Source organism: Salvelinus sp. IW2-2015, unplaced genomic scaffold (assembly GCF_002910315.2).
Source record: "Salvelinus sp. IW2-2015 unplaced genomic scaffold, ASM291031v2 Un_scaffold3759, whole genome shotgun sequence".
NCBI classification, from domain to species: Eukaryota; Metazoa; Chordata; class Actinopteri; order Salmoniformes; family Salmonidae; genus Salvelinus; species Salvelinus sp. IW2-2015.
The window spans coordinates 7,915-30,546 of NW_019945033.1; the positions used below are offsets into that span (position 1 = coordinate 7,915).

General features: G+C 41.6%; 1 protein-coding gene and 1 pseudogene across 1 annotated transcript; both read left to right on the forward strand.

Moving 5' to 3' along the window:
- LOC112076440 (Fc receptor-like protein 5) overlaps positions 1 to 14,033 on the forward strand; it is a 20,990-nt pseudogene extending 6,957 nt beyond the window's left edge.
- A 1,001-nt stretch (positions 14,034 to 15,034) lies between these two features.
- Positions 15,035 to 19,606, forward strand: LOC112076446 (SLAM family member 8-like). The gene is made up of 7 exons (XM_070441321.1): positions 15,035 to 15,332; positions 17,031 to 17,333; positions 17,530 to 17,799; positions 17,961 to 18,080; positions 18,285 to 18,340; positions 18,387 to 18,464; positions 18,594 to 19,606. Exons 1-7 carry the CDS (start codon positions 15,260 to 15,262, stop codon positions 18,714 to 18,716), a joined length of 1,023 nt encoding a protein of 340 aa, XP_070297422.1. The 5' UTR covers positions 15,035 to 15,259; the 3' UTR covers positions 18,717 to 19,606.
- Positions 19,607 to 22,632: the final 3,026 nt, after the last annotated feature.

Genomic DNA, 22,632 nt, shown 5'->3' on the forward strand with positions numbered 1-22,632 from the left:
GATCAGAGCTAGCCAATAACTAGCTACTAGCTAGTAGTCAGTTAGCCACTGCGTGCGGTCTTCACCCTCAACTCGGACACAGCCAGCTTCAATTCCGGGCCAATACCTGCCAGTCTGCAAGCGGCGATATCAACCCAGAGCAATAGGACTGCTTTTTCTCTACCACATCACCGGATTTCCTGACGCAAGCTCTGGACATTACACCATTTTCAAATCACAGCAGCTAGCCGCAACCGAGTGGCTCTACTGGCTAACACCCTGTGCCCGAAGCAAGCACCAGTTAGCCTTGAGCTAGCCTCGAGCTAGGCCCATCTGCCGGCTAGCTGAAGAGGTCTACCAGCGAATTCTTGGGCTACAATACCAGCTACAAGCTAATTTAGCCATTTTTTGCCGCTGCTAGTAGTTTACCTTCTGCACAGACACCAGCCCTGTATTAGCCTGATATTACTCACCAATTTACCAGCATCGGACTGTCTCTCGACAACAACGCCGGATTCCTGCCCGTAATCCCTGAGCCACTACTTCTGATCCTCACAGCTAGCTTGTGAGCTAGCGCAGCTACCGCACTGCCACGAAGCAGCACCAGTTAGCAAACACAATTTACAATTCACAACCTCTCTTCGCCATCGCGCATCTGCTTGGATTCTCTGTGCGACACGACCACGTCTGAGCAGACCCCCTCCGTCTGCAGCAGACCACCCCCCGGGCTACTAACTTTAAACGCCGCGTGCTAGCTTAGTGGAGGCCTCCCTGCTCCATCTACGGCTGCCCCCTGGACACTATGATCACTGGCTACATAGCTGATGCATGCTTGACTGCCATTAATTCACACGGTACTCCATTCTGTTTATTTGTGTTTATCTGTCGGCTCTGCTGCTTTACAACTCAGGACTCTGTGTTAGTTAATCCGACCCTCTCTGCCGAGTCGCCGCCATTTTTACCTGTGTGTTGCTGGTTAGACTAGCACCCTGTTATTGCTGCTGTTATCTTACCTGTGTTTTAGCTAGCTCTCCCAATCAAGACCTGCAATCACTTTATGCCTTATTGTGTCTCTCCAAATATCAATATGCCTTGCATACTGTTGTTCAGGGCTAGTTATCATTATCATTGTTTTGTTGCAATGGACCCTGTAGTTCCACTCTCCGTACCCTGATACCTCCTGGTCCCACCCCCCACACATGCCGGGACCTCACCCATTGAGACCAGCATGTCCAGAATACAACCTCCTCTATCATCACCCAGTGCCTGGCTTGGCTCCGCTGTACCCACGCCCCACCATACCCCTGTCTGCACATTATGCCCAGAATCTATTCTACCAGCGCCCATAAATCTGCTCCTTTTATTCTTGTCCCAACGCTCTAGGCGACCAGTATTTGAAATAGCCTTTAGCCGCACCCTCACTCCTACTACTCCTCTGTTCCTCGGGTGATGTTGGAGGTAAACCCAGGCCTGCATGTCCCCAGTCACCCTCATTGTGACTTCTGTGATCGAAAAAGCCTTGGCCTCATGCATGTCAACATCAGAAGCCTCCTCCCTAAGTTTGCCTTACTCACCGCTTTAGCACACTCTGCCAACCCTGATGTCCTTGCCGTGTCCGAATCCTGGCTTAGGAAGGCCACCAAAAAATTCTGAGATTTCCTACCCAACCTATAACACTTTCCGTCAAGATAGAACTGCCAAAGGGGAGAGTTGCAATCTACTGCAAGAGAAGCCTGCAAAGTCTGTCATACTTTCCAGTCATGCCCAAACAGTCGAACTTCAATTTTAAAAAATTAATCTCTCCAGAAAATAAGCTCCTCTCACTGTTGCCGCCTGCTACAGACCCCCTCAGCTCCAGCTGTGCCCTGGACACCATCTGTGAATTGATCGCTCCCCATCTAGCTTCAGAGTTGTTCTGTTAGTGTACCTAAACTGGGAATTCTAACATCCCGCAGTCCACAATCCAGCTTGATGCCCTCAATCTCACCACAAATCATCAAGGAACCCACCAGGTACAACCCTAAATCCGTAAACATGGGCCACCCTAATAGAACATTATCCTGACCAACCTGCCCTCCAAATACAACCTCTGCTGTCTTCAATCAAGATCTCAGCGATCACTGCCCATTGCCTGTATCCGCCACGGTCCGCGGTCAAAACGACCACCCCTCATCACTGTCAAACGCTCCTCTAAAACACTTCTGCGAGCAGGCCTTTCTAATCGACCTGCCCGGGTACCCTGGAAGGATATTGACCTCATCCCTCAGTTGAGGAGTGCCTGGTCATTCTTTAAATGTTACTCCTCACCATATTAGACAAGCATGCTCCGTTCAAAAAATGCAGAACCAAGAACAGATATAGCCCTTGTTCACTCCAGACGCTGACTGCCTCGACCAGCACAAAAACATCCTGTGCGAACTGCAATAGCATCGAAGAGCCCCCCGCGATATGCAAATGTCAGGGAAGTCAGAACCAATACACGCAGTCAGTCAGGAAAGCAAAGGCCAGCTTTTCAAGCAGAAATTTGCATCCTGTAGCTCTAACTCCAAAAAGTTCTGGGATACTGTAAAGTCCATGGAGAACAAGAGCACCTCCTCCCAGCTGCCCACTGCACTAGGCTAGGTAACACGTCACCATCGATAAATCCGTGATAATCGAAGAACTTCAACAAGCATTCTCAATGGCTGGCCATGCCTTCCTCCTGGCGACTCCAACCTTGGCCAACAGCCCGCCCCCCCCGCTGCTACCGCCCAAGCCTCCCCAGCGTTCTCCGTTTACCCAAATCCAATAGCAGATGTTCTGAAAGAGCTGGAAAACCTGGACCCATACAAATCAGCGGGCTTGACAATCTGGACCCCCTATTTCTGAAACTGTCCGCGCCATTGTCGCACCCCCTATCCACCAGCCTGTTCAACCTCTCCTTCGTATCATCTGAGATCCCCAAGGATTGGAAAGCTGCCGCCGGTCATCCCCCTCTTCAAAGGAGACACCTGGACCCAAACTGTTACAGACATAATCCATCCTGCCCTGCCTATCTAAGTCTTCAAAAGCCAAGTCAACAAACAGATCACTGACCATCTCGAATCCAACCGTACCTTCTCGCTGTGCAATCGCGTTTCCGAGCCGGTCAGGGTGCACCTCAGCCACGCTCAAGGTACTAAACATATCATAACCCGCATCGATAAAAGACATTACTGTGCAGCCGTCTTCACGACCTGCCAAGGCTTTCGACTCTGTCAATCACCATATTCTTATCGGCAGACTCAGTAGCCTCGGTTTTCTAATGACTGCCTTGCCTGGTTCACCAACTACTTTGGCAGACAGAGTTCAGGTGTTAAATCGAGAGGCATGTGTCCGGTTCCTCTGGCAGCTCTATGGGTACCACAGGGATTCAATTCTCGCGACTCTTTCTCTGTATACATCAATGATGTTGCTCTTGCTGCGGCGATTCCCTGATCCACCTCTACGCAACGACACCATCTATATAACTTCCGCCCTTCCTTGGACACTGTGCTATTAACCTCCAAACGAGCTCAATGCAACAACCATCCTTCCGTTGCCTCCAACTCTCTAAACGCTAGTAAAACCAAAGCAGCTTTCAACCGTCCGCTGCCTTGCACCCGCACGCCCGACTAGCATCACCACCCTGGGACGGTTCCGACCTAGATATGTGGACATCTATAATAGCCTAGGTGTCTGCTAGACTGCAAACTCTCCTTCCAGAACTATATCAAACATTCCAACCAAAATCAAACAAGAATCGGCTTTCATTCCGCAACAAAAGCCTCCGTCACTCACGCCGCGCAAACTTACCCATAAAACTGGACTATCACGATCCTCACTCGCATGTCATCTACAAAAATAGCTTCCAATAACTCTACTCAGCAAACTGGATGCCAGTTTATCACAGTCCATTCGTTTTTAAGCACCTTATACACCACCACTGCGACCTGATCCCAGTCGGCTGGCCCTCGCTACTGTTCGTCGTCAGACCCACTGCTCCAGGTCATCACAAGTGCTAGCAGGTAACGTGCCGCATATTCAGTTCACTGTCACGTATGCTACACCCACCCGCAGGCACGCGCTCCCCAGCAGGTGTATCTCACTGATCATCCCTAAAGCACAAAACCCTATTGGACGCCTTCCTTCAGTTTGCTGCTGCGACTTAGGAGACGAATTGCAAAATCTCCTCAATTGGACGATACAATCTCCCTCAACAACATGAAAAAATCGTGCTATCCGGCAGCTAACCGATACGCTCAGCATGACATAGTCCATCTGTTAACACATACCACCCAATTACCTAACCTCACCCCCATACTGCTTTATTTATTTACTTTGCTGCTCTTTTGCCACACCAGTATCGTCTTCTTGCCACATGGATCATCGTTGATATTATCACTACTGTTAATCTGCTAAATTAATTATTCATTTATTGCCCTACTCATCGTTGCACACATTCGTATATAGATTCTCTTATTAGTTTTACTCACCATAGCTTTGACTTGTTTAATTGTTACTCCATCGGGTACTCTGTGTTGTCAGTTACACTGCTATGCTTTATTCTTGCCAGGTCGCATTTGCAGAATGAAACTGTTCAACTAGCTACCTGGATTAAATCAAAGGTGAAAAAAAAAAAAAAAAAACTGATGGCGGCAAAAGCCATGGGACTTGTCAGAGCGCTGGCTTAAGGAGCTTTTATTCTCTATTTTGTGTTAGGCCAGTAGTGGAAGGTGGGCATTCAGTTTTCTTTAATTTCGTAATGTTGTGTACATTTCTATGTATTGGGCTGGGATGGTTCTCAATCAGGGACATCGTCATCGTTTAGTCTGCGTGATGGATGTAGATCTTTACATGAACATACTAGCAGCTTTTTCCTTAGTGACTTTGACTGGCAGTGAGCTTTTAGCTAGCCCAAGCCCTAGTAATGCTTCACTGGTACGTTGCTTATGTTTCATGTGTTTACTTGGCCGACATCTAAAATAAAAGTAAAATGTATGCCACCACGCTCACCTTGGCTCCGGTCATTCCACCTAGACTGACGGCCGTGACAATACAGGTAGACATGGAATAGTAACGCGCGTGAGCAAGCAGTTGTTCCCCACACTCACCTTGGGTACAACTGCATCAATCACCAAGGCTTTGGACAAAGGGAATGCCTGACAGCTTTGAAAGAGTTTTAGGACCACTACAATGACAATGATAACTTTGTTAAAGCAAAGCACCTGAAACGTTGTGTATTTCTGCAACTGTGCATGATATGAGCACGACCATGTAAAGCCTCACAACTACAGAAGTGCGCTGTTACAAGGGAGGCAAGTAATTGACATGCGTCAATTTTTAATGAAAGACAAGCTTAAAGTTTTCTTAAACTGACCATAATTTCACTTGTCTGACAGCTTGCATGATGACGAGTTTCTCACACGACTGGCCTATCTGGTGATGTTTTTCTCGCTGAAAGATCTGAATCTAGGATACACAGGGCAATCCGCAACTATTCAATTGCATGGACAAATTGAGGCTATGTAAGAAAATGTAGACTCTCTCTGTCTTCAACGTTTCTGTTCTCAGCGACATACACATGGCGCGGGCTCTGGGTGTCTGTCTGACAACGACTAGATCATAACACATAGAACACGAAACACCCAACTGGAACAGTACCTTCCAGGACCATGCGGGACACAACTAAATAGCAGATCAGAGTCAACATCACCAATTCATAATCGCTCATGACCTGTCTGTAGGATGAGGATACAATATGGTGAGAACTGGTAGTCAGCATACGTAGGTTACTAATTGGGAATTCAACACAGAAATGAACATATTAATATTGTTTCCCTTAGATACACACACCCTGGCTAATGAGATCTTACCTCTCACTTGAAGATCCCTTGCCATCATAGATGGATTGCATGTCCACCAATTCATATAAAAAGGAAAGTGATAAAAAGTCACCAAACTAACCAGCCCATCAGAAAGCACTTTTATTTTGCCTGGGCCCCCAACCGAAAAACAATGGTATTATTGGGGTTACGGTTCTAAAGTATAAAAAAATAGCAGGTCCGTACCACATTGGGTGAGGCGGAATGTAGGAATGTATATTCAGTTCCTAGATGGAAAGTGAAATTAAAATATATACGAAATGTATACGAAAAATACGAAGACTATTTACACGGGACAGGACAAAACAAAGACACGTCCGACTGCTACGCCATCTTGGATTCAATACAGTACAGATACCAACACATCTTGACCACCAACGTCCGTTTGATGTCACAAAGCTGTCCAGTACTTTAAAAAGATCCCCTCCTGTTGTCCTGATTTCCAGTGTTTTGCAGAAGAGGATCTCTTCCTTAATTGACACCCCATAAATGTAAAATACATATGCCAGGAGCTGTGCCAGACCCACCACATCTGACTCATCCAGCTGTAACGCATAGATTTCACTGGCTTATATGCGAAGCAGTAATTGTTTCATCTCTTGCCATTTCACTGATGCATTGTGAAACAGTGTTGGTTGTTGAAGGCACTGTCTGTATAGTTTTTTGGGCCTTTTCCACCAGAATTGTCCCAGCCATATGCTGGCAGGAAGAATTAACTCCTCCACAATAGTATGGGGCTTGTCTGTCCTCGCCACTCGGTAGCTCAACATATAAGACGCTTCTATCCCCTTCTTATTAATGTCATCTGTTGCTCTTATACATGTCTTATTACTCGAAAGTCGTCTTAATTCTCGCTCAAAAAACTCCTGTGGCTTATTTTTCAAATTGGCATGTTTTGTTTCTAAATGTCTGCGTAAGAGTGAAGGTTTCATCGAGTTGTGAGATAGTACTTTTGAACATATAACACACTCTGACTGAGGAAAGGCACTACTCCCAATATAAGTGAACACCAAATCAATGTAATTCTCATCATATTTGCGCCTCTTAGATGGTCCAACGTCCCCATCTGTTGTTCGGTTCTTTCCCGGGTAAGGGGGCAGTAGCTCTTCGGCTGCATCAGATTCACCACTGTCAGTGTCCATGCTAGCTGGTCTATCAACAAATGTAGAATTACTGATGCTAGCATTGGATGTGCTCGTGGAAGCAGAACAACTTGTGTCATTGACAGGTGCCGGTTTAGTACTGCTGGTAGTATTAGTACTGCCAGTAGAGCTGGTATGTGTCTCTATGGAATAAATAAGGAATATGGAATAAATGGAATAAACATGGAATAAATTAGTAAAAAAATAATTTATAAAAAGAAAAGGAAGTGAAAAAAAGTTTTAAATAATGACAAAAATAAACAATAGGCAAACATAAACAATACACACCACACACACACACACACACACACACACACACACACACACACACACACACAACACACACACACACACACACACACACACACCACACACACACACACAACACACACACACACACACACACACACACACCACACACACACACACACACAACAAACCGCTTAACATAGACACACACACAGATACACACACACACACACACACATCACACACACAAACAACACACACATAATACAGTACATGAACAATAGCCCTGATACACATCACATATACAAGCAAATTGAAATACAACCATAAACAACACAATAACAAACATATCTATATAGACAGTAGCTAAATAAACGTATTACTCATAACAGAACCATCTGAGGTGTGGTGTGTGTGGTGTGGTGTGTGTGTGTGTGTGTGGTGTGTGTGTGTGGTGTGTGTGTGTGTGTGTGTGTGTGTTGTGTGTGTGTGTGTGTGTGTGTGTGTGTGTGTGTGTGTTGTTGTGTGTGTGTGGTGTGTGAGAGAGAGAGAGTGATGAGAAGTGAGAGTGGCTGAGATGTTCCATTTCCATTGTGCCTCAACTGAGGGTAGCTGGCTTGGCTTGCCACCTGACAACTGAGCAAAGGTTTGAGGAGAGCCTACACTTACATATCTATCTATTTTTACATTTCTCTAGAATCTTCTCCTGTTTTTCTGTGTACAGTGAAGAGTGTGATCTCAGAGTGTAGTGTGTTGATCTAAGCAGACTGTCATCATATAGGAAGTAAAGGGTTTGTTAGAAGGACTGTAGTTGTAGAGAAAGTCACTTGTCTGTGGGGACAGAATGGAGCACACCTTGCTCTGTTTGCTGCTATGTAAGTACTGAGTTAGTGTGTTTGTTTATAAACACTAATTACCTGATTTACTACGAATTTAAGGGAAAAGGGAATAAGACATTAATCAAAATGAAGACAGTTCACGCTTTAGGTTGTTTTTGGTGTTTTAGCCCTTATTGAGAAAATATTAGTAAATGCACTCAAAGGAAATTGCAGCAAATATTGTGTAGATATGAAGTAAGAAAGTGACCACCCTACATTGATTTTGCATCTCTGTGAGAACCTGAGCTTGTATAGCTGATGCCATGCAGACCTGTTAGTGTTGTGGTGTGCATTTAACCAGGTCTTTAATCAGGAACTAAAGAGTGGTGTTAACTCAGTGGTTGCAAAATGTGTTGTCAATGACAATGAATATAAAATGCAATATTGTTGGATGTGTTGTATAATCAAGTTGTGATTATTGTAAATGGTTGAGCTTCCTTCACTACAGTTATAGTAAACTGGGTAAGAGATTAATGAGTGGTGTTGTGGTGTTTTGGTCTCTGTACACTCTCTGTGTGCAGAACATGGGAAGTCAGCGGCTATTTAAAGCTGCAGTCCGTAATTCAACTACCACAAAATGGCCACCCTGACACTTTTTGTGGTATATGGCTGAGGATGGGCTAAGGAAATTCATTCATCTACATTTTACAATAATTGTCATAAAATAACCATATATTCGGTTATGATGGGATCAGACAGTTTTGAGGGAGTTAAAAGTTATACTCTTCAAGAATAAATGCCTATGATTAATTTTATGATAAAAAAATGTGGTGTAGAAATCATAGATTGCACCTTTAAATAAAAGTACAGGATGGATTTGGTAATCAGATAATATTGGACGATGTGACTTTCTTTGTTGTAGTGCTGAGTACACACATCTACTCTGGACACTCTGAAGATGATGATGGTAAATATTTGAACACCTGATCAAGCCCAAACTCTTAATGCTTCATCAAATGTTTTATTTGTGATTTTTAAAGCTTCTTTTGACGAGACATAATTTTAGTTTTGAGTGTCTCAAAAAAACAATTGTATCATGCTGGTTTTATTTTGTGCAGAAAGGCAAAGGCTGTTCTGACCATATACCCCACATCCTCCAGATTTTCAATGGAGAGTCTGTCACTCTCAGATGTAACATACAGAGGGAGAAGTCACTGACTGGGAATACACATGGAGCAAGGATGATGTAGACTTCCTCAGTAGGAAGCATGAATTTGAGATCAGTGAGGTAAGATTTCAGACAATGGTGACTACAGGTGTCTGGGTAAACATATTGATCAGAAGAAGTATTCTGAGGTGAGTGATGCAGTCAGACTAACGGTAACAGGTATATCATCTTATCTCTCAAGTGCCTCCATGCCCATAACCACTTGACATAGGGCCCATCTCTCTACATTAGTGTCACTGGTGAGCTCACTATTAATCTTCAATCACTATCTGGACTTTAAGAATTTTGAGCCAATTAGGGTTAATCTAAATACAAATACTGTGTACACTGTAAATTCTAACTGAATGGAGTCAACATACCCTATTTAAAATAAACTTCAATCAAAACTTAAATGCAAAAGCAAAATTAATATAAATGACAAGCATGAATCCAGATGTTTTGATATTCTGCTCTCTGTTTTCTTAGCTCTTCCTGAAACTACACTGACCGTAAATCCAGACCCTGCATACAATGGAGAGACAGTAACTCTGACGTGTTCAGTGGGATCTGACAGTGGCTGGAGCTTTACAGGTACAAAGACCAACACAAAAAAAGTAGTGACCTTGTCTGGCAGACACACTACAACAGGAGTCACCTTCACCATCAGTAGAGTGCTGGGTCTGACCAGGGTCCTACTGGTGTCAGGGGAGAATCCAGTCCAGATCCATATCATCAATCATCAGTGATCCTGTACTATCACTGTGAAATGTGAGTTACTTTATGTGTTTTTTTATCAAACAAATGGACACTAATTTATATTGAGTCAATCATGTAGATGTGGTCTTGTGTGTCAGTATTAATGGGAAAATGCATAGTTACAGTACACCTACAGAAGTAAGATGATACGTTGGAAAGATTTGTGCTCTGACTGCTTTGTCTTCATATATAACTGTGTTTCCACAGCTCTTCCCACGGCCTCAGTGAAAGCCTCTCCACGCGGTCACCTCTATTTTGGAGAGACAGTCACTCTGCAGTGTGACATATCAGACTACAGAGACTGGACGTACCGCTGGCACAGAGACAACCAACTGCCTCCCATTCCGACCAGTAAGACACCACCATCTATCTCCCTGACCAGGCTCGGTCAGTACCAGTGTGAGGGGACAAGGACAAGACGGCCCGAGAGGACATATCTAAGCTCATCTCTCACCATCGTTGTTGCTGGTGAGTTTAATAACATAACCATCACTTACTTAAATGTTGAGAAGGATAAGATCTTCATATTATTCTGTACAGTGAAAGTATTTTTTTAAACAAAAACAGATGTATACTTTTAATTCAAACCTAATCAAGTCAACATACCCCTATAATGGACTTTTATAGTAAGAAAACGTTCCAACAACAGCTACATCTTTGGATGTTGCTAAGCATGTATCCAGATCTTTAAATTATGCTCTAATCTCACAGCCCTGCCCAAAGCTACACTGACCATAACACCAAACCCTGCAGACACTGGAGAGACAGTAACTCTGACGTGTTCAGTGGGGTCTGACAGTGCTGGGGTATACATGGTACAAAGACAACACTAAGAAAGTAGTGACCTTGTCTAGCAGACACACAACAACAGGAGCACCTTCTCCACCCAGTAGAGCTGCTGAGTCTGACCAGGGTCTCTACTGTGTCAGGGAGAGATCCAGTCCAGACCCATACATCAATCATCAGGATCCTGTCACTATCACTGTGAAAGGTGAGTGTGTGTGTGTGTGTTTGTGTGTGTGTGTGTGTTGTGTGTGTGTGTGTTGTGTGTGTGTGTGTGTGTGTGTGTGTGTGTGTGTGTGTGTGTGTGTGTGTGTGTGTGTGTGTGTGTGTGTGTGTGGTGTGTTGTGTGTGTGTGTGTGTGTGTGTGTGTAGACATCACTGTATATGTCAGTATTCTGATAGATCTTGGTAAGTCAGACAGTTCAGACTACATACTGTATGTTCAGAAATGACAACATATGATATGGTCATGTTGTGATGAATGCTGATCAACATTATTTTACATTCTAATGGTGTGATAATGTTTATTTTCTGTGATGTGTCTGTGCAGAGAGACCTGTGGCTGTTCTGACCCTCCAACCCATCTGGCCCCAGATATTCAGTGGGGAGACTGTCACTCTCAGTTGTGACATTCAAGGGGGAGAAGAGATTGAGTATGTTTTTTATAACAGTGGGAAGTCGGTCTTCATCAAAACAGAGCCTGAGTACAGAATCAGTCCTGCAAAGAATGGTCTATATACCTGTGAAGGTCTTCAGAAAAGAAATGGCTTAAAACACTCCCAGACAAGTAATGCTATACAATTGACAGTGTTAGGTAAGTCTGTTTTAATGGGGTTGCAAGAGAAAGACAGAAGGGATGAGGTCAAATAGCAGACAGTGGTTTCAATGATGAAACAAAACTATAGTTTGATTTTGGGGTGAGGTACAATACAATAAAAACAAAATGGGTAAACATTTTAAAGACTGAACATTTGATTTGTCATTTCCTTCATAACAGATAAACCCCAAGCTGTCCTGAGTGTCTCTCCTCAGTGGCTGAACCCTGGAGACTCAGTTACTCTGAGCTGTTGGGTTAAAGAGTCATCTACAGGCTGGAGGTTCTTCTGGTACCAAACTGTTCCCTACACAGCTGGGTTACTCTCCCTGTCGACAGGTCCTACTCTGTAGAGCTTCTATCTGGCAGTGGGACTAGTGAAGACTCCTACACTCTGATCCCTGCTGGTCCTAGTCACACAGGAGGATTTGTGTGTAGAGCTGGGAGAGGAGACCAGTCTATGACACACTCTACAGTGAACCTCAGTTCTCTGGTCAGGAGGTAACTAACTGCATTGAAACTGCATTTAATCACATTTAGGTCCCCTCGTGTATAATAACTACTGTATACATTTGTCTCTGTCACTCTTTGTTTCAGATCCGCAACCATCAGTGTCTCTCAAAATAAGACCTAACAGAACTCAACACTTTACATCAACGTCTCTCTCACTAAGCTGTGAGGAGAAGAGGAACTCTACTGGATGGAGACTGAAGAGATACAGAGAGAAAGCAGTGGAGTCAGAGTGTGTCTCTAACTGGGGATCAAGAGCAGGGTCCACATGTACCATCAGGTCCACACGTAAAAAGGACAGTGGAGTGTACTGGTGTGAGTCTGGATCAGGAGAGTACAGTAATGCTGTCAACATCACAGTGGATGGTACGTCTGTTGTACAACAGTCACTAACGTTTTTTACATTACAATGTATGATAATGATGTTCAATTCTGTAACTGAATGGTTGCATCTCATAAAATACAAGCTCATGTGGTCGATTACTCCAGATTTACAGTATTATTTATATATTATGTTACACAGTTGGCACTCTGATCCTGGAGAGCCCTCCCTACCAATAACTGAGGGAGACTCTGTGACTCTGAGCTGTACAAATAGATATCAGGAAACAAACCCGAACCCCAAGGTTGATTTCTACAAAGATGGAGTACTCATCAGGAATGAGACCACATTAGAGATGACCATCCTTGCAGTTTCCAAGTCAGATGAAGGCTTCTATAAGTGTAAATCTAATGAAGGAGAATCACCAGAGAGCTGGGTGACAGTGAGAGGTGAAAAAAACTATTATAATCACATGACCTTTTCATAATATCTGTGGTCATCAGTCATTTGTAGTGTTTAAAAGCATACTGTAGGTTTGGAGTTACAAGCTCAGGCTGGTCATCTGATCTCAAGTCAGATGTCAAATATATATTCACTTTATCCACTACTTTATTTATTTTCTACAACTACCTCAGAGTCGGATGGTGATTTGCTGTACTCCTGGCGCCAGACGTAACTCTTGGACCCTCTACATCAGTCCTAGTAGGAGTGGTTGTGGGCCTGGTTGTTGCTGGTGTTCTACTGGCCATTCTCCTGGTACTGCTGTATCGATATAAAAAAGCCGGAGGTGAGACTTTCATCAATTTACATTTATCTTTTTAGTTCATGTTTAGGAGAAAAATGTCTAATTACAAAAGTTTAAAACAGTAACGAATTGATACAGTATAATATTATGCATTTCTCATTACAGGTTCCTGTTGCAACAGAATATTCTGGTGAGTACACCTGTCTTTCCACTTTTCATACAGTAAAATAGAATCTGTGTGTTTCATGCGTATCTCTCTCCATGTAGGCCCCCCCAGCCCCAGAGGACCAACCTGGACCCCCAACAGGACCAAGGATCTAYCCAGGGCCAGGCTCCTGATGCTGGGTATACACGTCTGAAGCATGGTCAGTCTCTCAGCCCAGACCACTGTCACTCTCCTCTCTGTAACTTCACATACTGACTTTTCACCATTCACTTTATATAGATGTTACCGTACTTTATGTCCCTAGGCAAGCTGAGGGAAACCCAACCTATTAATCTTTCTCTCTCTTCTTTGACCAACAGGTGCTGCTAACATCTATGATACAATCACGCCCTCAGACAGTAATGACAATGGTACTGGAGGGAGGGATGGATGGATGGACGGAGGCAGGGACACCATCAAAGGAGGAGCAGATGGAATCCTTTAACATGGATTATGCATGTTCAATGCACGCAAACACACACCCAGCCATGCATACACACTAAAACTCAATAAAATCTTGTACATTAAGGATTTTTTAAATTGATTTATTTACCAACAAATATATTTATTTAAGGTTTAATAGTGTATTACTGTAACAGCTTTGTTTAATTATATGGTGYAATAATGATGGATCTTATCTGCAGCTACAGAAATTGTCTACTTGTTGTGTATTGAATTATATTGTTTTGTTTTAATGTATTAAAATGTATTATATTTGATTTGTTATGTCTGTCGTTCAGATGATAGAATAACATATGTATATGAATTTCCAAAATATTGTATTTTTCAAGTATTATTCATGTTTTCTTCTAATGGCCTGTACTTTTACAATATCTTAGCATTGTACTTTCTTAATTAATAAACTATCTTTTACCCACCAGATGGCATGAGTACTTTCTTACAGTAAATGGATATTGTCATCAACTTTTCCATACAACCTAATTTAGTCAAACCTCCTTTAATCCTAGTATAGATATTATGCTCCACAATGTGTGATTTAAAGGGACATTCTGCTATTGCTAAATATATTTTTGGACTTAATCATATGTACCCATTGAATCTTRARRAATATAACATAAATGCCCCATGAGCAAAGTTCAAAAGCCGTACCCCATCAGCTGAAGACCCATTGAGATGTTCAGAAYGACTTTAGGGGGAARAGTGTGCCTGAAAAGAAAAGTTCTTCTCAGTTTWATGATGTSATATACTCTGCTGGAGWTCTGAGGAGCTGCTTAGTACTGGYACTTCCTCTCAAAAAGTGTTTCATGTCCCTCAGCCACACTGACCTATGAGAATGTGAAATAAGTCATGCAATCACTTCTGCAGGCATATGAAGCCAAGATGAAACTGCACAGACACTTGTGACATTTTTGCTCTCTCCCCCCTCTTTGTCTTTCTATCTCGCTGTCTCTGTCTCTATATCGTTCTGTCTTTCTCTCTTTAATCCCGAGCCCTCTATCTCCCTATTTCTCTGAAAGATTGAGTGGTCTGCTCATAAAGTAAGAAAGCTACCGGTATCTGTGAACACCATGGCCATTCAACCAGCAGCAGTTAGAAAACACAGGCTCCAAAACCACCACCAGACAGCAAACACACCCACACCTCATAGTCTAACGCTCAAGCTGAGTGAAGGGGTATTTTCAGAGAGCAACTATAGAATGTGACTTCCTTTTCAACTAACACACAGTAATAATTAAATAGAACAGCAGCCCTCAAAAGCAAGGCTCTTATCTTTCTTCACCTCTACTCTATCTTCTCTGTGTGTTTTGGTTAGTCAACTGCTAGCTACCAGTGACAGTGATAGATAAGGACATACAGCCAGAGGAAACAGCCAACGCCTTAAAGAGATGTCTGGTGGTCCCATCTCCTGCTTCTCCAAACAGGGAATACTACTTCTCCTACTCTCCAACCTCCACTATGGTAAGTTCTGTAACTATTCTTATTTATTTCAACATTTTAAACACAGTACAACCATCAACGAGGATGACACAAACAAGTTTAAAAACGTATCCCCATTGTGGTCCTCTTGAATATACAATAAAACAAAAATACAGTGTACACAAGATAACATGAAAACAAAATACATCTCAAATACATCTCATGAATAGAGAGGAACCCGTAAAAGGAATAAAATAGATTACCAAGTAACGTTCATTGAAACAATTATACTTGCACAGTTTTAAAGCATTTTGCACGTAAACCATTTCTTAAGNCGTAAAAGGAATAAAATAGATTACCAAGTAACGTTCATTGAAACAATTATACTTGCACAGTTTTAAAGCATTTTGCACGTAAACCATTTCTTAAGATTTATCTTAAAACTCCCTAGTGTATTGATAGGTTTTATATGGTTTGGTACACCATTCCATTCCTCTGCACCAGTGTTAAGTAAAGAGCTTTTTCCAGCCATGCTCCTATAGAGCTGTGGTCTCATATTGGCAACACTGGCTCTGGTGTGATGCTATGAGAGTCTGTAATGACATTAAAATAACCAGACAGGTAACTGGGGGAAAGGTCATGTATCTCTTTAAAAACCATCAACAGTTTAATCTGCACCACCACCAGATCAACTGGAAACTGGCCCTTTAGTTTGTTTTGGGCCGTTGGAAGTTTGTCCTTCAGATTTTTTGTTATGCCACTGAACCATGAGATACAAKCATAGTCATAGTGGCCCTGTATCAGAGATGTTGCCAGGGTCCTCATAGTCTCTCTATCCAGGAACTTGGCTACCTTTGCCAGGAACTTGGTCCTGGAGTGAACATTCCCAATGGCCTTCAGAGCCACAAGTTCGCATGTCATGTGTTGGTCCCAATTCACATCCCAATGAATGTAACAGAGCATTTTTCCTTCACCGCTACACCATTAAACTTGACCGAGAAGTTGGAAGAGTTGTTCACTTTGTGTTTGGAACCAAACAGGATACATTCTGTCTTGCCTAAATGGATAACCACTTACTGACTTTAGTCAGTTGGCTGCTTAGAGTCTTTTCAACGGTCTCCTTATTCTAATGTGAAACCAAGAGGGTAGATTCATCCCCAAACAGGATCTATTGAATGTGCTTGCTTGCATGATAAAGTAAGGAAAACCATCAGCTTTCTCTAACTTCGTTGTTGGTCGTTACATGGTGTGTGTTGACTGTAAGAAGGCCTAGTCATCAGTGATTGGTTGGATATCTCAAAACATTTGCTTTATTACTGTTTGATAACACCTACATAATACCTATATTCAGGAACATAACATGATGTACCTACTCTGCAGTTTTGAATGTGTGGCGATGGTGTGGTTGGGACAGCAGCTGTTGCAGTGCTTCTAGAACGTAACAGATCTTAAGACCCTGTGTGAAAATATGTGAAGTGCCACATACAGCATAAATGAAACCTGGAAATGTGCTATATAAAACCAAATACATTATTGATTAGGTAAGACTCTGCATTGCAGTTTATTATTGTGTAATTATTCATGTAGGCACACTGTAACAAGTATTACAGTGTAACAAYAAGTAATTACAACACTTGCTACATCGTACCACATGAATAATTACACAGTAATAAGATCATTGTAATATAGTGTGCAACCATTGATTGWTGTCAGAATAACGTGTGCATTTGTGTGTTTCAGATGTGGGTGTTCCTCTGATCATCAACAAGAGAGTGGGGGACTCCGTGGAGCTGCTGGCAGGCTTAGAGAATGGACATTTGAAATCCTTGGAGTGGAAGTATATGGGAAAGGATATTGCAGAATTCAACTCAGAAGTTATATATTCACCTGGATCCCAGTTCGAGGGGAGACTAAAGATGAACAACAAAAACTTCAGTTTAACAGTCAGAGAACTGACACTGCAAGACTCAGGGGATTTTCTACTTACAGGCGAAGGGGACAAAGGTCAGATTGACAGTAAGACCATCATTCTGAAGGTCCACGGTAGGCTGTTATCACCATTTTTGCATCCTGTTTTGATATCATTCTTATTAATATCCATAACCATGGCTGATGATCTTTAAACTATATCATAGATTTTGTGCTTTTATACTGACCTTACTCACCATGCTTTGTTAAATATCCATAACATTTTCAAGTCTTTCTCCTGGTGGTCTCGATCTCTCTCCTGGTTGGTCAGAGCCTATATCCAAGGTGGCGATCCAGACAGACATCAAGCTATTGGCCAACCACTCCTGTACGGTACGGCTGGTGTGCAACGTGTCCTGCTACCCCAACATTACCTACACCTGGGAGAGAGACAATGAGATCTACGGGGACGCCCAGCAGATTCACTTCTCTCTCTCACCAGCAGAGAGAAACATCAGTGTAAAGTGCAACGCCTCCAACCTGGTCAGTTGGAAAACTGCCTTTGAGACAGTAAAGTGTAGAAATGACACAACCACCCCAGGTACCTAGATATCATAATAATCCCTTCTATACACTTTTCACTGTGCTTATACGCTTATGTTGTCAAATATAATATCTAATTCATGTGATTACATTGGATGTATATGATATAGAGCCATTTTGTCTTTATCATATTGTATAGTCTAATCATGTGTTTTGTAGAATATGTGACAGGACTGGCGTGGTATACCATCTACATCGGAGTATCAGTGGGAGGTGCTGTGGTGCTGATCCTCACTGTAGCTGTGGCAGTGTGCTACTGCAGGGGCCGAAGTAACACAGGTATGTACAGCTYAGGGGCCTCCACTATACTTAAAGTGACAATTCAGGTGGTTCAAGAAGTATTCTTCAGCTGATATGATTTTGGGGGGGATTTTCTGGAAATTAGAAAAAGAGTGAGACCCCTCATTAATTCCTGGGTATGTTTGTTGATATCCTGTATAAAATGTTTCTGATTGGTTGATATTTTGTTCTTATAAAACACAGCAGATCTAACTGACGCAATATATGCTGATGTTATGATCAACACAAGAATTAGAGATGTAAGTATGCATTGTCGTTATTATGTATCTTTTTTTTTTATTCCAGACAAGATCAAATAGTCAGGTAAACCCAATATCCATCTATGAAACGGTCAATGATCTGATTATCCCAAGATTGAACAAGGTAAGATATAAATGGTCATGATGGTAAAATGTCTGTGATTGAATGGAATAGTATGTAGTCTACTTTGAGAATAGTCTATACCTTTCTTGATGCTGAAACAGTTTCTTCTTGGTTGTCTGTCACATGTAGCCGCAGACTCTGTATGACAAGACCACATTTGGAGGCCCAGAAGACACCCTGGAGGATGTGGTCATAAGCTGGGCATTTCATAGATATAAAACCCTCTGCATCTTACACGTGTATATTCTGTAGATTGGCTGAGATGTTGCTGTTTAATTTCATCACAACCTACACTATTTTCTTATTTTTATTTCCTTCTCCCTTTGTTGATTCTCATATATACTGTATATCTTAAGTCCTTATGCATTTCTTTGAGCGCCTAGTTACAATTAGAAGATTCTGAAATGTGTAATAGGCAGCACAAGGCGTGATGATCAGACAAGCTCATATGTCGAATTTCTATTTTCAAGATGAAAGAAACATTTTGTAGATTCTAGTATGACATTGATTAGTGAGGTTGATGTACTCTTTTGCGTTAGGATTATGTGCTCGCCAGGCATCAATGAGGTTGTAATCAGAGAGTATACGCTGGAGAGCCTTGGTTGCGTGTTGATTGTAGATGGTCTTGCTTGATTTGTCCGCATGTCCAAAATGGCATTCATGTCTGTCCCAATAACCAGATGGAATTCAGTTCGTTCTAAAAAAGATGTTGTTCAGAGAATCAAAAATAATTATTTGCCAACCTTGAATGCCTTGCATTTGGAGTGAATTGTATGATTGTTGTACTAAGTTTTTTTTCTGCACTGTAGCCTTCACCAAGTGAATGTCTAAATGAAAATGTTATCTTTAAAATTAAACTCATTATGACAACACATTACATATATCATAAAGCCCCTGGGCGCCGACACCCTAACACACTGGTCTGAAACTCCTGGTCGACAGGCCACATCAAGTCTCCAAGTCGAATTATGCTGGCTTGCAAAGTGATGTATACTTTCTATTGGAATCCAGCCAAAGTTAGGATATCCAACTATTTTAACTTTCCGTCACACGCAACCTGCATTCAGAATGACTGCCTTGGTAGGGAATATTGATTATTGAGACTACCTAAATCATATAAACTGGAACAAACATATAGGTAATGTGTGAAATAAGTCCAACTACTAACAGATTGGATTAGTTTAGAAAAATGTATGTCAACTATGTTTGTGTAGTGTAATCATAAAAATAAAGGAGAGATGCAAATATTTAACAGCCAAGCTGTTTCATGTTATCTATTTTTGTGGAGCATAAGATTAATCAACCAGTCATAGTACAAACAAATACACAGGTATTGAAACAAACCATTCTGAAAATCAACCTGCAAGAGATCATGCTGGAATAATGATAATGATGATGATTGGTGTCGTTTTGAGTTGTTTTGAGCAAACATTAATTTTATATTTCACTCAACAAGCTTGTTCAAATACAACTGACTTCAAGCAGAGTTTGTTGATTAAATACTAACACTTTGGCTCAAATTCTTGTCATTTTTAAGTCCACTCAATTGGCATAATAACGCTAATTAAGCAATTGGTTAAGTTTGACTTTTTGCAATGCACAGTGAATGAAATTAAAAGGCTGAGGAACTTCACATTAGGTCACCTGTATGTCATAGTTGAGTGGTCATGGTTTGCTGTCTTCGTCTTTAGCAGTGTGGGTTTGTGAAGGAAGGCACTCTGTGAAGCTGTCTTTTCCCGCTGTGATCAGAGAGAGTCAAATAGAGAAATGGCTGTAGTCATATGCAAAAACCTGTGAAAACCTAGTTGTTGGGCTGATGAGTACACATGAAAAGTTGTGTAGGGATTTATGTCCTTTTCAGAAAGAAGAATGACAATGTTCTTGCAGCATACATATTCTGTAGTTCACTCATTAATTTATCTCTTTTATATCTATCACTGTGATCACTACTTTCCTGGGTTATTACTTTGAACAGTTGACAGACTGTAACTCAAGAACATCTACATGCAGTTGACCTCCAAATAGCTAYAACATAAACCAAATGATAAACATGCCATGACGTCAAACCTTTGACACCTCTCTTAGTGTCATTAAAGACTGTACTGAACATGTCAACATGACCAGGTATGATTAATGCAATATTGACTTCACTTTTTGCACAAATATGTTTTCATCCACAAAACTCATTCCTCAGATCTTTACTATAGTTTATTTCTCTCTCCCACCCACAGAAAGACCAAAGTGTTGATGTGTCCATTTACTTTTACAGTAACAGGAGTTTGTATAGAGATGAACATGACATCAGATGCTATTTTTTCTGTTTCTCTTTATGCATCTGTACCTTTCTAATTCTGTCAAAGCCCCATTCGTGTCACAGCCACAGGAACTGTAGGGGTCCTGAAGACTTGCCAGAGGCTTAGACTGGAGTACACTTTATGTGCAACTCTGCRATGATGATGATTAATGTATTTCTATGGATTTTGAATATTGTTAGCTAACTATTTCCTTTATTGGACACGAACATGTTTTATACATAGAATATGAAGTATGTCATACAGTATATGCACCATAAATGTGGCAACTGATGATGACGTTGTTTGGTTACACTGTGTTTACCGACTGCAGAGAAATGGAGTTGTTGGTCACTACAGCTTTTAATCAGGTTGTAGCATGAGCCTGAGAAACATATAATATAAACTATATATTATAGTGTGTGTGTGTGTGTGTGTGTGTGTGTGTGTGTGTGTGTGTGTGTGTGTGTGTGTGTGTGTGTGTGTGTGTGTGTGTGTGTGTGTGTGTGTGAGAGAGAGTGAGTTGAGAAGTGGGGGTGGCTGGAGATGTCCATTTTCCATTGTGCACACTGATGTTAGCTGGCTTGGCTTGCCACCTGACAACTGAGCAGAGGTTTGAGGGGAGGCCTACACTTACTTATCTATCTATTTTTAAATTTCTCAAGAATCTTTCTCTCTGTTTTTCTGTGTACGGTGAAGAGGTGTGATCTCAGAGTGAAGTGGTGTGATCTAAGCAGACTGTCATCATATAGGAAGTAAAGGGGTTTGTTAGAAGGACTGTAGTTGTAGAGAAAGTCACTTGTCTGTGGGGACAGAATGGAGCACACCTTGCACTGTTTGCTACTATGTAAGTACTGAGTTAGTGTGTTTGTTTATGAACACTAATTACCTGGTTTACTAAGAATTTAAAGGAAAAGGGAATAAGACATTAATCAAAATGAAGACAGTTTCACGCTTTAGGTTTGTTTTTGGTGTTTTAGCCCTTATTGAGAAAATATTAGTAAATGGAACTCAAAGGAAATATCAGCAAATATGGTTTAGATATGAAGTAAGAAAGTGACCACCCTACATAGATGTTGCATCTCTGTGAGAACCTGAGCTTGTATAGCCGGTGCCATGCAGACCTGGTTCGTGTGGTGGTGTGCATTTAACCAAGTCATTACTCAGGAACTAAAGAGTGGTGCTAACTCAGTGGTTGCAAAATGTGTTGTCAATGACAATGAATATAAAATCCAATATTTGTTGGATGTGTTGTATTATCAAGTTGTGATTATTGTAAATGGTTGAGGGTTCCTTCGCTACAGTTATAGTAAACTGTGTTAAGAGATTAATGAGTGGTGTTGTGGTGTTTTTGGTCTCTGTACACTCTCTGTGTGCAGAACATGGGAAGTCAGCGGCCATTTAAAGCTGCCGTCCGTAATTCAAACTACCACAAAATGGCCACCCTGACACTTTTTAAGGTATATGGCTGAGGGATGGGGCTAAGGAAATTCATTCATCTACAYTGTTTACAATAATTGTCATAAAATAACCATATATTTCCGTTTATGATGGGATAAGACAGTTTTGAGGGAGTTCAAAGTTATACTCTTCAAGAATAAATGCCTACGACTAATTTAATGATAAAAAATGTGTGTAGAAATCATAGATTGCAGCTTTAAAATAAAGTACAGAATGAATTTGGTAATCAGTAACATGATTATGGCAGGTTATTATTTATTTCAAGCGAATATTGGACAATGTGACTTTCTGTGTTGTAGTGCTGAGTACACACATCTACTCTGGAMACTCTGAAGATGATGATGGTAAATATTTGTACACTTGATCAAGCCTCCATTTCTTAATGCTTCCTCAAATGTTTTTTTTTGTGATTTTTA